The sequence below is a fragment of the Macrobrachium rosenbergii genome, chromosome 16, assembly GCF_040412425.1.
Source record: "Macrobrachium rosenbergii isolate ZJJX-2024 chromosome 16, ASM4041242v1, whole genome shotgun sequence".
Taxonomy (NCBI): Eukaryota; Metazoa; Arthropoda; class Malacostraca; order Decapoda; family Palaemonidae; genus Macrobrachium; species Macrobrachium rosenbergii.
In genome coordinates, this window is record NC_089756.1 from 55,111,978 (window position 1) to 55,128,195 (window position 16,218).

The 16,218-nt window shown below is 37.7% G+C and overlaps 1 protein-coding gene across 3 annotated transcripts in view; it reads left to right on the top strand.

The window, feature by feature from the left end:
* The window catches only part of LOC136847441 (uncharacterized), a 761,967-nt gene extending 746,030 nt beyond the window's left edge, over positions 1-15,937 (top strand). For all 3 annotated transcript variants that reach the window (XM_067119137.1, XM_067119136.1, XM_067119138.1), the window contains 2 exons: positions 11,959-12,109; positions 12,546-15,937. In XM_067119137.1, coding sequence (XP_066975238.1) covers positions 11,959-12,109; positions 12,546-14,387 — 1,993 coding nt within the window. In that variant the 3' untranslated portion in view covers positions 14,388-15,937. The remainder of the gene's footprint in view (positions 1-11,958; positions 12,110-12,545) is intronic.
* Positions 15,938-16,218: the final 281 nt, after the last annotated feature.

Genomic DNA, 16,218 nt, shown 5'->3' on the forward strand with positions numbered 1-16,218 from the left:
TGGGTATCTGGATGGAACACCAGAGACAAAGGTCTGTACTGATTAGCCTCATGATGATTCAGGTGAAGTCTAAAGCCTTTTCGATGACTTGAAGGCTAATACTGGCGAAAATGCTTAAGATGAATCATTTGCTGCAAGTCATGGATGGTTTCATCACTTCAAAATACCAGCCAACTTGCATCATGCGTCCGTAACCAGTGAGGCAGCAAGTGCCAACAAAGCAGCAGCCAAAAATTTCCCGAGACTCTCGAGGAAATCATAGATAAGGGAGGTTATACCCCTCAGCAAATTTTAAATATAGATGAGACTGGCCTTTTCTGGAAAATAATGCCAGACAGAACGTACATCAGACGTGAAGAGAAGGTGGTAAAGGATAGGCTAACGTTACTGCTGGGTGGCAGTTGTTTGGGAGACATGAAGCTTGAAGCTTAAACCTCTCCTCTTGTATCAGGCAGCAAATCCAATGGCACTGAAAAATATCACAAAAAGTTCCCTACCTGTAATTTGGATGGCCAATAAGAAAGCCTGGGTGACTCTTGCTGTATTTGAGGACTGGTTTTTCCATCACTTTATCCCCGAAGTCAAGCTATATTGCATTTAAGATTATCTTAATTTTAGACAATGTCCCTGGTCACCCACCGCAATTAGATTTCCATCTGGATGTTCAAGTTGTTTATTTACCACCTAACACAACTTCACTCATTCACTTAGCAAATTTAAAAAAATACTGCACTCACCGTACGTATAGGCAAGTGTTCAAGGAGATAAATGACGCAGATGTGACCGTATGTGACTCCTGGAAGGGTTACAACATTTACAGTTGTGTAAAGAACACTGATGCTGCATGGCATGAAGTAAATGAGATCAACATGGAAGGCCTTATGCCCACAGTTTGTAAATGACTGCAGAGGGTTTAATCAAGAAGAGGAGGAAAAGGGAATCGTTAACAGTCTCATTAACATAAGTGAAAAGATAAACCCTGACATAAGGAAGAGGCCTTTCAAGAGCTGTTTGACAGTCATTCAGAGGAGTTGATTAATGGCAATTTGATGGAACTGGAAGAACAGAAGAACATGAAGAAGAAGAACTTTTTCCCATAATGAAGTTTGAAACAAAATTCATGGCTGAGGGGTTTTCTCTTCTAGAAAAAGCATTAACTATTTTTGAGAATCATGACCCCAATGTTGAGAGATTCTCAAAAGTAGCAACAATAGTCAGTGATGCTTTCCAGTGTTATCATATCATATACAATGAAAAGAAAAGAAAAACAATATAAACTTCCATAGACAAGTTCTTTAAACTAGTGCATTAACCTCAAGAGCCCTCCCCACCTCCAATGACTGCTTCCTCCCAAAAGAGGAGGGAACTGATGAAGAAATCCTTGCCAAAGAAAAAGAAACAAAGATGATGTTGATGACTCCCCACCCCTGTATTAATTCCACACCACCCTCCCCCTCTCATCATCCATCACGACAAGCCTACGACACCAGTTTCAAAGGTAAGAAAATTGTACATGTACTTTGCATTTACTGTACTATCATAATTTGTTTAATGTTAGGTCTTATATATCATTTGTATTACAGTTCTACCCCACTTTTTCATGCTTCACTTTTTCGTGCTTCATTTTGTCGTGGATTTTTGTGGAGCACATTATTCATTTTTCTGTTGGGGAACTTGCACTAATTCGCAGATTTTATAGATAACATTACTACAGTGTAAGTACACTGTAAATTATTTTGATCATAAAAATCTGTATGTCATGAACACTATGAAAAAATACAGTAATTAGTGAATAAACAGTGTTACTCTAGGAAAAAAAAAAAGTGCATTAGTGATAATTTTAATTGTTTTTACCAATATATAAGGAAAACGAGATGACTACAATACTCTGAGAAAACGGCTATACTTGTGTATACAGGGGTAACTTGAGTAGTTGTCAAACATTCTGTAAGACAGATTTATGTAATTTGTATTAAAGATTTATTTCATTTGTATTAAACATTTTATAGATATTTTGCTGTTTTTACATTAATATTATTTTAAAATTAGTAAATTATTGTTATAAGCACTTTACGTGGCATACATAAGAGTAGCAGTTGTGAAAGGGTATTAATCTAAGATGACTTTGTGTGTTTTTGTTTGAATCGATATTAAATTGTTTTACCATGATAATTTAAGGTATATTTTTGTTTGAACTACTAAATTGGGCAGTGAACTTTTAAAATGGACAGCTATAAGCATTTTAGTTTAAGAGATAAAGGGTATTTGGCAGTTCTAAGCATTTTTAGAGGGGATTTTGCATTTCCAGTGGGTTCTGGAACCTATCCCCACAAAAAATTGGGGGAGCACTGTAATAAAATACTCTATAAAATAAAGTAACAGTACTAGTATTGGGTTTTAGTATGAAAAAACATAAATAGTACTGTACGTATTGACTTTGCGTACACAAAGTTGAACTTACGAACAGCCCTTCGGAACGTAACTCGTTCGTAAGTAGAGGAGCGTCTGTATATACATATATTTATATAATTTTATATAAATACATAAGAAATTTAGAAGGCTATGACACTATTAGAGAGTGTGCTGGAGGAAAGGCTGAGAAAAATAGTTAAAATTGACAATTGTCATTTTTGTTTCTTGCCAGAGGCAGTCTTCATAGGGAGGCAACTACAGTAAAAGAAGATTCACCACATATATGTTGATCTTGGCAAGGGTTTTGACTTCTAACATGAAAACATAGGTTATTGGAAAGACTTGTTGGGTTAATGATGTTACTGCATCATAACAAAAGATTTTGAGTAAAAACAGTGGTAGGTTAATCAGAAGAATTTGAGAGAAATCTTGGTGTCCATCTTGTATCAGCTCTTGGCTCTTTTCTGTGTATGATAATAATGTACAAAGCTACAGGGGAGTGGTGAAATTGGTGCCCCCTGGAAGCTCTGTGCAGATGAACTAGTGTTTACAGCAGAATCAGAGGAAGATGATAAGGATTGCAATATATAACACACAGTAAGATTTCCATGCTCAAAATATATGAGATGAGCCAGTTGGGAAGAGGAGGAGCACCATGCTGTGGTGGAAGGACAGGATATTGAACTGTGAAACTGTTACCAAGAAGGCAGTAATAAAAGATAAAAAAATACAGCAGCCACAGTGAAAGGGAAAGAGGTTCCCAGATTTTGGTGTAAGGCCTGTACTATTTTATGCAGTGGACATGGGTCACTGACAAAGGAAATGGAGGAGATTTTGAAAAGTTATGTCTACAGAATGCCAAGATTCTTGGCTTGAGTGCAGTTTTATCATACTACCACACTGAGAAAGCTGCATAGATACAGTGTGAAAGTGCTAAAAAAAAAAAAAATTGTAATGGTTTGGATATGTGATTGGAGGGGATGAGAAACCTTTAGTCTGATCAGAATAGTAGTAGGTTTGTAAGTATCACTGGATTATGCAGAAAAAATGAGTGGATGAAGACAAGGGACAAATTTCTAACACTCTAAAGCAAAAATACGATATGCAGAGCTCTCCAAAAATGCCGATATGATTTTCCACACTTTCAGTGATACTGTACTTTGAATCTAGAAGTTTGCTTAAAGATAGCTTGTATGCATGTAGGGTACATAAAGTTCTGTTAGGGCTTTAGATAATTTTGTGTCCGAACACAGAGTTATTCAGTTTGGTTTTAGTGCTGCCTTAATTAGCACTTTAGCATGTGAAGCATTGTAACTTTTGTTGAACAGTTTAATTGACAGGCAGCAGAAAAGTGATTTTGAAAATTTTTTTTATGAACCTAGACTTATACTGTGTAGTCTTAAATAGGTTGATGTGCAGAGACTCAAACAAGGTCAGAAGATTATGCATATCAAGCAGCTCTTTTGCCTATGTGATATCCCCTAACAGAGACCTTAGTTGAATGAGTACTATAGTAATAACTACTTGTTGTTTGACTCTCCATGATTTTTAACATCTTTTTTTGGAGAACATTACATCCATGATTAATAGGTAGTTTAATCAAACCAGTGAGTTGAAATATCAAACTCTCATTGGGCTTGCTCAAAGGGCTTGTTTTTAATACAATGCAGAGCTTCTTATCTGGGGACCATCTATCCAGAAACGTCAGTTATCCATTTGTTACCAAGCCTCTAGTGGCCACTACAGGAATTATTTGCAATCAACTGATTTACATAAAACATCCATACTACCACATAACTGTACATATAGATAGTTTGCCAAGCTTCAAAGTACCACTATCATAGTCTGAATAATAATAACTCATTCTCTTTACAAGTGCAGGTGCTTTTGTTTTTGGCTACATTCAAGAAACATCAGTTTAATACAGCTCTTTTTAATGATCACAACCCTATTCATATGAAAGTTTACTTTCAGTTTACTTAATCATCCATTATATGTTTTCATACTGTATTTACAGTCTCCCATAAATTAGCATTGAAGACTAACCTAAGCTGTGCATAGTTTACTTTAGCTGATGCTAGAGACTCAGGAATGAGTAGTGTAAAATATTTAGCTTTTCATTTACTAATTATTACTGTATGTTAATGGGCAAATTTTACTTATGGAATGTTTTTATATGAATTCAGTAAATTGACCTTGCCTACATTTAAGACATACTTGAGTCCAAAGGCTACTGTTATGATACCCAGCTCAGTAATTTATCAGATATCTTGTGAATTTCATATTTAGGTTCCTTTACTAATATTAATATTCCCTTAAATATTTTCATTGTTTTTAACATTTGGTATATTTTTAGTATATGTGATCATTATTTATAGTTTTAAATCTATTCATTATTGTAACTTTGGCAAGGCTGACTGAATTAACCTAGGCTATGCTTTATGCCTAGGGTCAGTTACCCAGAAAACTCAGTTATCCAGAATACTCATGGTCATAGTGATTCTGGATGAGAGGCTCTTTACTGCATAACAAATTTTCAGTTTGATATACAGAAAAAGTAGTAATCAGACACAACCAAAATTTAAACAGATTTTGAAGAAATTTCCTTAATTGATTTACTGTATTGTATTGCCAAAATTGTACTGTATCGCCAAAATTGGACATTTGCTGTTGGTTGAAGTTTGGACATTCATATGTGGCTGACTTGCATTCACTCCACCTACAGGGCTTGGTACATGTGAACTATGAATTAAGTATCCATGGGTTAAGTGAATGTGACCAGTTTGGAGAAATAAAATTGTGTGTGGGGCTCTCTTTGGTTTGAAGAATGCCAAAATCCCACTATGGGGTTGGCTTGTTCTGATTTGTTATTACAGGTACAGTACATTCATTTAAAACTATCCTTGTTTCAAGTAAAAAAAAACTTGATTTTTCATTGTGAAGTCATATATTTTTGCCATGAACCAAGGTTGTTGGGTCAAGTTCAGTCAAAGAATTTTGAACTTTCTCTGGTTAGTATGGGTAAATATTTAATATTTTATTTTGCTGTTATGGGAATACTGAGCATTATGTCAGTAATGGAAATTTGGAAGTCCTAATGCTGCAAGTCCGTTAACCAAAAGCAGACAACTTTCAAGGACTTGGGAACTCTTGAATGTTACCATTCATTCACACAGGTATTGATCATGAAGAAATGGTATGAGTTTGTGAGTTCTTTACAGAAACTCCCTGAATTAAGAAAAATCAGGATACAGACCCTAGTCTATATAATGATATCTCAGCACAGCCTGGACTCGTTGAAGCTTGGAAACAGTGTTTCAAAATGAGTAGTCTCCTTTGTGACGGGTTATGAGTAACCAGCCATGCACATAGTATCTTTGATGTCAATTTCTCTGAGATTAGCACTGCTTTGAGACTTCTTACTTGAATTATCATCATAGGTATTGGTAAAGCTGTGCTTTTATGCTCAAATGGCTTCTGATTGGGTTTTCCTGCCCACGGTTTTTGCAGTAGTCATGTTGGGAATGACTGTGCCTGAAAATTCTACTTTTCATAAGGATGATCATCACAGATCTCTGGGATGGAATGGATAGTGTGAGTGTGCATGTTTCATGTCTGAGAAGATGGCAAGTGAAGAGGGTAATTCACTGCTGATATTTTCTCTTCTCGTTTCCATACTGGTTCCAACCTATATCCCTCTACCTGTACCCAGTACAGAGCGCATGGACTAGAGAGCAAATGGGAAACCAAGGTGAGTGTTCTGATGTTTCAGTCTTGGTTTCCACTTTTTAAACTCTGTGTCTACATCCTCTGCTGACAGAAAAAGAATTATTACTACCTACAGAGGTAGCTGAGACCTGCCTTTTGTAAGGTGGACCAGTAAAGTCTGCAAGCTGGTGAACAACTTCAGACTGGAGCATCTGCAGGCACGCACACACACACACACACACACACACACACACACACACAGAGAGAGAGAGAGAGAGAGAGAGAGAGAGAGAGAGAGAGAGAGAGAGAGAGAGAGAGAGAGAGAGAGAGAGAGAGAGAGAGAGAGAGAGAGAGCATGTAACCATGTTTTTGCTCAAAGCCTTTTCATCGTTAGACTATTTCTAAACTTGGACCATCTAGTTTTGAAGTGTGATAGTACAGGAAGGTTTTTGCCTAATAAGTGCCAAACAAGAGCACTCTTGCTCTACAGAATTATTTGGTCAAGAGTACCTTCTTACTCTTTTTGAAGAATAAGGTGGAGGAAGTGGTGGAGAAGAGAAAGTCTGATGTTCAGGATTCCTTTATGCACTGTGCAGTTGACTGTGCCATCACTTCTGGGTTTTGGTAAAGCCAGGTAAGGTCCCAGCAGTCTTCCTCCAAAAGGGGTCCGGATTCATGCCTCTCCTATTGGGCAATATGGCAGCAACAAGCAGTGGATCCTTGGGTAGTCCAGGTCCTTTGGGGCAGATACAGGCTATTCTTCAAAGAATGCCACCGACCATTATCTCACAGGCTGATACTATTCCAGTCTTATTTCCAGGCCTGTTAATCTTTTGTCTGGAGATGGAAGCGTGGGAATTGAAGAAATGTGCCAAGGAAGTTGGAGACAGCTGCTCTCTGGGCTTTTAAATTTGTATTTTTCCAGTGAAGAACGTGACAGGAGGCTATGCCAGTCACTAAAGGGATTCATACTTCAGACATCACTCAGGATAAAAACCCCATATTCTATGTTGACATTCATAAGATTGGGAGATTTCATACTGTCACTACATCTGAAGGATACTTTCAAGTGGCCATTCATCCAGACACAACAGAATAGTTTACCAGTTCAGTGTTGTTCTTCAGTCTAGCAATTCCCCCCCCCCCCCAAGTGTTCATGATTATTTACAAAGTGTCATTATGGGCTTATATATTAGGGATCTGCTAGTTCCAGCACCTCGATAACTAACTAGTCATGGCTGCCTCAGAACATAAGTTACTATTGGACAGGGATCACCTTCTACCTGTTTATTATGATTTATGATTAACTGGGAGAAGTTTGATGTGATTGACAAGCAGCAGACAAAATACCTTGGTATGCTAGTTGACATGGGAGAGATCTGGTCAATTCTTGGCACATTAGGAACAAGGTGTTAGGCGAAGACAAGTGTAAAAACTAGTGCCACATGGTTGCTTTCACATGCATTTGAACTAGTGTGTCTAAAACAAGTTTGGTCTTACACAGTTGATCACCCAATGCTCTGGTTTCTTTTGACAGAGGAGGTGAAGGGCCTTGTATGGTAGTTGGATTACAAGAACCTCCTAGTAGGGTTCTTAGGGACACCACCCTGACAGAGATACTTCTGTTCTTGACACATTGTAGGCAGTGGGGGGGCAGGCACCTTAATGGTTTGTTTGTCTGGGATGTGTGAAACCAGGACTTTCACCTGCAAATCAGCATAATCATAATGGGGCTCCCTTACTCATATAACAAGTCTTTTGAGATTTAATTGGACAGTCAGTAATGCTGATGAGTGACAGCACAACCCTGGTGTCAATACGTCAACAAGCACTGAAGAACAATCGCTCTACCTTTGTGGCGTTGCATTTTTGTGTGTGGCCAGTTCAATCAATTTCATTTACATGCATATCATTGAGACAGACAGAAAGAAGAATACAGTGCTCTTAGTTTAGTATTATCATTCTGGTGTTTTGCTGTGTGATATTGACACATAAGCCTTCCCTCTGTGCTGACTAATCTGAAGAATGATTAACCAATTGTTGGTCACTCCTGGCTCAAGGTGACTCTGGTTGTCCTAAAGTGATGGAAACCAAATGGTACCCCGACCTGCTCTTGCTAATGTTGGAGAGGCCGAGACAATTGTCCCCGTGACCCATGTTGGTATGACAACCACACCTGCTCCATCATCACCTGTCCATGCAGGATTTGTGCTTCATGGATGGAGACTATCTGCCAGAAAGAGGCTCTTCTTGGAGAGTTGCAGAGGTGGTGTCCGGCTCCGTCTGAATGTCTACAGCAGGTATTTACAAGAGAAAGAGGTCCACCTTCTCTGACTGGTATCATGCAAGGGGCATGTTTCGGATCAGAGCCTTTATTCAGCAGATAGAGTTCGTTCACCTTTGGTGAGACAAATTCCTTTTGTTCTCTGTCACAAGTTTTTCACTTTGGTGGCAGCCACCAGTTGCCTCCCATAGTTTTTAGTTGAATCTTTCTTATGAGGGCAACTGCAGTTGCTGGGCTGGCAGCTGCACTCGGATGGTTGCTTGCTCTGTAACCATTGGCTGGCACTCATGGTTTATGCCACCCATCGTGAAGCTTTTGTATGGTGCTAACGGTTGCCACCACCTGTCATTGATACCCATGCCTATGAGAGATCAAGGCTGCTATCATTAGATGGCAGGCATTTGGAAGATGGTGGAGGAGAAGGTGAACACAGGTTTCATTCATGAAATTGAAAAGAGGACAGTAATTTGGAATATATGTTGCAAAGAATATGGAAACAAAATAGGAAAGAGGAAGACTTGGCATGAAATCAAAATGAACATTCCCAAGTTTGAAGACAGACCCCTGGCCGATAAAAACGAAACTGTTAAGTTTGGCATGGTTTCTATGCTCCTGATTGAAATGCGATGGCATCTCTTATCTGTCTGTCCACAACTTTATTAGTCTTAGTTAATATTGTTATTTATGTTAATTTATTGTATTGCAACTTATTTTGTTGCTTTTTCTTGCTGGACTGCTTTCCCTTTTCCCTTGGGCTCATAGCATTTTGCTTTGTTGTCCCTTGCTTAATAATGATAATATTAATAATAACTATTCCATTGATATCAAAATTTGTCATGTAGTGCATCTTTTTGCAACACATCTTGTCTAAGCATTCATCTAACAATTGTTTCATAATGCAACTGCAAGGTTTTCCTCTTGTTACACCTTCAAAACCATTTTACTCTCACTTTCCTTTTCAGCACTTAATGACTCCATAGGTCCCAGTGCTGGATCTAAATTTTTTTATATTCCATTCCATTCCTCTGGAGCTTTGTATGATGCCATACTCTCTACTGACAGTCATTTACAAATCCAGTCTGTGGAAGACTCCAGTTTCCTGCAGTTGCCAAGACTTTCACACTGAGGCAACTGGGGCAGCCACCTTTGGTTATCCAGTATGAAATGGGCCTTAAAGGATGCAAATGTCTTGGCTTTGGCAGAGATTTCCATGCTTTTAAGGAGTTTCAAGCTGCCTTGCCTTCTGAGAGCTATGACCTCCAGAATGGGACATAACTTTAAACCTAAAAAGCCTCTCTTGACCACCATTTTAGCCCCCTGAGAAGAGTACCAGACCCAGACATTATGTTGAAGACTTTTTTTTTTTTTCTTCTTCTTTGCATTGGTATTGGGGAAGAGAGAAGATGAATTGCATGGTCTCATACAATGTAAAATACTTGGAGGGGTGGGACTTGCTATTATCTTCCATATATGAAAATTTTTTTGCTCTTGTGTCTGGTACAGGTTGTGCAAACACTACTTGTGAGGCACACAGCCTCTCAGACTAGGTTGGTGTTGTCTCTTCTTAAAGTTCATGTAGTCTTTGTGAAGTAATCAAACTGGTGTATGAGTCATCAAGAGCAGATGTAGACCAAATACCATGGATGAAAGCTCACAAAGATGGGAGCATTGCTCTGTGTTGAGAAGGAATTTTTGAAACCATTGGCACTGAGGACAGGTGTGTGGCACTGCCAGACAACATTTACCTCTGTCTGCCAATTGGATGTCACCCTCAAGTCCTTATATGCATTTTCCATAGGATAAATGGTAGCTGTACACTGTTTAATTACCACAGCATCTCATGTGGTGAAAGCAGTTTGAGACTTTATGAGTGATTGGTTGCTTCCCCTACAACATGTGCTGTATTTACTCAAGCCGGCCAGGCCAGATACAGTCGAGATACTTAACCATTTCGCTGCGCGGGACTGATCTCCTCTTTATAAAAAGGTCTCATCCACGATGTGGGACTGATTTCCTCAGTCATGATGCTTTTGGTTCTAGTTACGTAGCTTATACGATAGGTAACACATTTCCTTCATCATTGTAAGGAGCATTTGTCTGTATTCTAGCAAAAAAATGGCAACATTTGATTTCCAACTTACAGGATAATCTCAGGACAATGGTTAGACCTTCAGTAACCATCAAAATTCCATGAAGAGAGGAGGTTTCTCTTGATGATTAGTACAGAAGCTTTATTTGGAAATTACAGTGATAGTAGTAGACCTGAACTCTCAGATAGTTCTGATAGTGACAGTAGTGAATATGGTGGTTTATTATTTTATTATATCATAGTTATAGACAAACTTACCCTAGATAATTTTTTGACTTCAGGCTTTTTCAGAGAGGATCATGAATTAGAGAAAATGACAAAGGAGGAAGCAGATATGTTAAGCACCAGAGGTGGTGTGAATAAACAAAACATGATAAAATTTGCGAATGGAAGACCATTAAAGATTCAGGTTGTAAAAATTGATGCTCTGAAATTTTTACTGGAGATTTTTTATGAGGTTTTTCCAGATGAAATTTTTGGCCAAGAGCATATTCAAGGTTTTCAAACCAAATAACATAAATGATGTTACTTGACTGAATGCTTTTAGAGGTATCACACTGAAATGAATCACAGATAAGAGCTAAATAATGCAGTATTTGAGTAATTATCCATATTTGCATATTTTATCACTCTACTATAGTAAAACATTATAGTAACGTAATAGTATAACGTACTATTGTAACATTAATGAAAATAACAAAGAATTGAAGTACACTTATAAAAGGGAGAAAATTGGTCAGCTATGTGATTAGCAGGGCACTGATCTCGACACCAGTGGCGACAACAGGCACGCAGCAAAAGGGTTGACAGAGCTAACTAACTATGACCAATTAGTTGGTAAATGTGACTGCTGCTTCTCCTCCTTAAAAAAGTGGGGGAGGGGCTATTGTTTAGGTTATTTAGTAATACTATGCTACCCTCTGATATTTTTCCATAGTGAGGCACTAGCCACACTCTGGCTTGGGGTCCTGCCTTCCTGACCATCACCTATGTTGGGACAGGGAGGAGGATAGTAAAGTTCATTTCTTCCACTTACATGACTGGGAAGCAGACATCTCAAGGTGGCACATCAACAGCCATGATTTTGGGGCAGTTCCTCCAGAGGAAAGTTTGCATCAAATAGCAAATTTTAAGATAATTTGCATTTTCCTAGATTTACAAGCAGAGTCTGTATGCTCTAAATCCCACCTCTACCACATAGAGAGACCCATATAGACTTAGGTATGTATATCTAGGAAAATTGTAAATTATCTTTTTAATATGTCATATTTGCCTTTCTTATACAGAGCAAATCATTTATGTGGAAACTGACTAAATATCAAGGGCCCCAAGTATAGTATTAAGAAAATTTTAGAAAAATTTTTTTATCTGTGAACTTGACCAGATGACCTATACAGGAATGAAGTATTTTCAAATTATCTTTTCTTGTTTTAGTGACTGAAATTTAACTTTATATTCGATACAGGTTGTCTGGTAATCTTTTGAAGCTAGTCCAGCCTGATCTATTCATTAACAACACTGAACTTTTAGAGCTTGAGTTACATGACAACCCGTGGGAATGTGACTGTCATTTAAAAAATCTTGTCCGTTGGGTTAAGCAGAAGTCTCTCTTGCAGGTGAGTTATGCACATTTATATATGTTGAAATGCCTTGAAAGATTTAATGCTTTGTGAATTTTTAAGTGCCCTGAAATATTGTTTTTAATGGCAACATCATACAGTTGGTATCCATCATAAGGGCATATATAACAGCCTCCTTAATTTTAGTTGCAAACTCGATGAATGAAAGGAATGATTAAAGCCATCATTATGTGAAATCTCAAAATTCTTCCTTTCTTATTGTACAGTATTATGTTAAAATGGTTAATATATCCAACTACAATATATCAGTTCTCTAAATCAGATTGGATAGATAAATTATCAGATTTTTTCATTACGTATTAGATTATATCAAGGATATGTAAAGCATTATGTAAAACTTGGACAGAAGAAATATAAATATGTGCATTTTTCTTTTATATAAGGTATACCATATACTGTATATATTTTACAGGAACATGTGACATGCCATTCCCCAGAGAGAGTTTCAGGACGAAAGTTGGAAAGCATTGCAGAAAATGAGCTAGCCTGTCGACCAGAACTGGTACTAGCACAAACAGAGGTCCCTGTTGTTCCTAGCCAGAATGCCTCTTTAACCTGTCGAGCAATAGGCGATCCTTTACCAAACATTAAATGGGTTTTAAATGGACGAGTCCTTACAAACATGTCAGTCATACCTTATTCTCAACCTGAGCAAAGATATGTTTTGAATGAAGTGGTAGAAGGAGGTGAACGATGGTCTCAGCTGACCATAACAAATGTAGCTGAGCATGATTTAACCTTTTATACATGTGTTGCAGACAACTTAGCAGGATTAGTTGAACAAAATGTTTCTCTAATTGCAGCAGCACCAACCACAACTGGAGCCATTTCCCCAAAGTCAACATTAGATTTGTATATCATCATTGCAATAGCCACAGGAGGGGTCATTGTACTAATTGTTATTATAACTTTAATATGTTGTTGCTTAAAGAAAAGGAAGCATAGAGAACACAAATCACATACCAAAGTGAATGGGAGTGCAAGTGGAAGTCTCATTGAACATCAGAATGTTATGATTGTCAATCCTGTTGAAAAACCACCCCGCAATTACAGTAAATTACCGCAGACTGAAGTGGAAATGCCGACAATAAATTCCGAAGCAGGGGCACACACAAGTTATGATGATGTAGACTATCCAGATGTAGGACCATTACCACGTCAGAAACATCTTCCCACCCTGGAAGAGGAAGTTGATGATGATCTTCCTTCCCAGGATACTACACTTCCTCTTGAAAGTACAGCAACTCCTTCTCATAGCATAATTGCTGATTACATGGGCCATTATCCTGATCTTTTAGATATGACTCGTCCCCGTGCTGTGTCCCCAACTCAGTTATCTTACCATTCCTTAGTAGCCCCGCAGTTCACTACCCCTGGTGAGTGGCGGTATAGTTATGTTCACCCAGCTGAATATTCTCAGTACCCTGTGGCATATGTAGCTCCACAGATACAACCACGACCAGGATATGTGACTCTGCCACGGAGACATCGTTCACCATCATGGGCTGGCCAGACAACTGTTGAACAAGAATCTCTTGTTAGACCACAAGATGATGGCAAAGTACTTTTTGATCCAGTCTATGATACGCTTGGACCACGGACCACTGCAGATGGTACATCCCGCACAGATCTCACCCGCCCAACCTTACATGCAGCCGAACCATTCACTCCTCATACTCCACAGTCTCCAAACTCTCCACCTCTTCCACCATACTATACTCCTGTAAGTTCAAGTGAAAATTCAAGTCACTTCCAGTCACGAAATCATAGTTCTACATTACCTCGCTCTACACCAAATTTGTTAGATAATAGTGGGAGTTTAAGTCTTCCATATCATGACCCTTCTCAGATCCACCTAGCCCAATGTTCCCCCACGCCGTCCAGTGCTAGTACTGTACATGCTGCCTCTCCAGCATATAAATCAGTTGCCAAGCACTCACAAGTTAACAGCAAAGGTGGTGCACCTTCAAAATTGCCAGCAAATTCAAGAGATGAGTCTTCTATGAATGGTTCACTGCACAATAACAACTTGAGTAATAAATCTGATGCAAACATAAGTGATGTGAACCATGGAACCCCTGGTCCAGCTGTTGTGGTGTCCTCTGGGAAAAAAGTACCACCTAAGCCACCACCAAAGCCAAGTGGTAAGCGGTTATCAGTGTCATCAAATGGAGATTCTAAGAAATCATCTGTTGTTGTTGGTGAAAGTGGTAGAGTCTTCCAAGATGAAGGACCAGATGGCACTGAAGTCTGAAAAGTTTTAGTGCCATTGTATTTTTAGTGTAAACAACACTTGAAAATATGTTTGCATATATTCAAGAAGGTTTGCTTCATCAGTATTAAACACTGAATTATCAAAAAAGTTAAGTAGACTACTGGTGTATCAAAATATGCCAAGAAATGTGATAAAGCTTTAGAGAAGAAACCAGCTCCTTTTTTACAGTTTATGTGAGTGAAAAAATGCTTTTTACATTGATTTTTAAGCCTTCTAGTATTTTGGATGGCATTACGTTAAGGCACCTAAACTTACATTTTTGTAAATAATTAACTGATTTCATGGGTTTTAGAATCTAGAACCCGAACAGTTTTAAGTGAATGAGTTGCAGCAGTTGGCATTTAGTGGACAATGTTCAACTTATACCATTGTCAGTTTGTGTAAACAAGATATATATATATATATGTTGTTTTTAGATGGAGTTTGGAAAGTGTTGAATATATATTGTATTTTCATATCAAAAAGTATAGTATAGTAGGTCCAAATTTTTGTATGTTCATATTTATTGATAAAATCTTGTGAATATTTCAGGGATGAGAAAGCATCAGTGCACACTGGGAAGTGTCCTTAGGATTTGGCAAATCAGTTGCAAGTGCAATAATGTTTTTATACTTGAATGACTTGGAATATTCAAGGGTTACTGAGCCAAATTGCTCTCAGGTCATGGCTTTCTTTAAAGCTAAATAAGTATACTTTTCCTTTTGTATGCTAAGATACAAAATAAAAAAGTTTTGATGAGTTTGATTGGAGATACGGAAACTAAAATATCAGTGAAACTTTGTTTTATACTTTAAATGTGAAATTATTTTTTAAGTTACATGCTTAACAAATTGTTTGTGCTGTGTTAAGCATGCTATATGCAGAGTACAAAGAAGTTTTGAATAAAAATTTTTTGTTTTTACTTTTAACTCAACTGATCATGGTAATATTTACAAGTTCAGTATTTTGTTTTAATGCACAAAAAGTATTGTCTTCCACTGTTGGTGAAACTGACCAATCAGTAATTTATATGCCACAAGCTTTTTTTCATTTATACTGGCAGAAAAATGTTCATTGACTCTTAAGTTGATTTAAGTCTTACGTAACAAGAATATTTTTTATTGACCATTGTCACTGATACTCAATGTTTTCACATCTTTGCAGTTGAAAAAAAAGCAGCATACTGGGTCCTAAACAATGAGCTTGCAAGCTACTTTGAGCTTTTTGACTTGAGTGATTTATTGGATATAGTTTTGCTATCTCCTATGGATGGTGATATAGCACCATTGTGATTTATTAAATTGTAAAGAAACTTGAGACATTATGCACTGGCACCTTCTTAGCCTGTTTAATGAACAAAGATTCTCTGCATTACCTGCAGTAATCTGATCCTTTAAATCTTGTAAAATGTTCTTTAAATCTTCCACAATTGAAATAGTGTCTCATACAATGGTTTATGACAGTTTCAATAATGCAGGTTTCCAGTTCATACATTATGTGTAAAGACAAGTTTCATTTGTGTGATATTGCTAAATATATATTGAATTGCTCATATGAATTTCCTTTCCTCTGCTGAAATTTTTTTCTTTTTCATACATATAAACCCATTTTACTCAAAATATCACATCCTTTGTGTTAGTTAACAGATATAGTGAATCTTAAAAGAGGAGGCCCCTTTACATTTTTCTCCCAGATGAGTATCTCACTTCTGGAATCGATTGTCGAAACTTGGTAACAAGGTTTAAATGGAGCTAGCACTTTTCCTTTGGCATAAGGGACTATGTGAGGGTGGTTGAGATAGAATTATGACAGTCTCGTTCCTAAGAGGGTC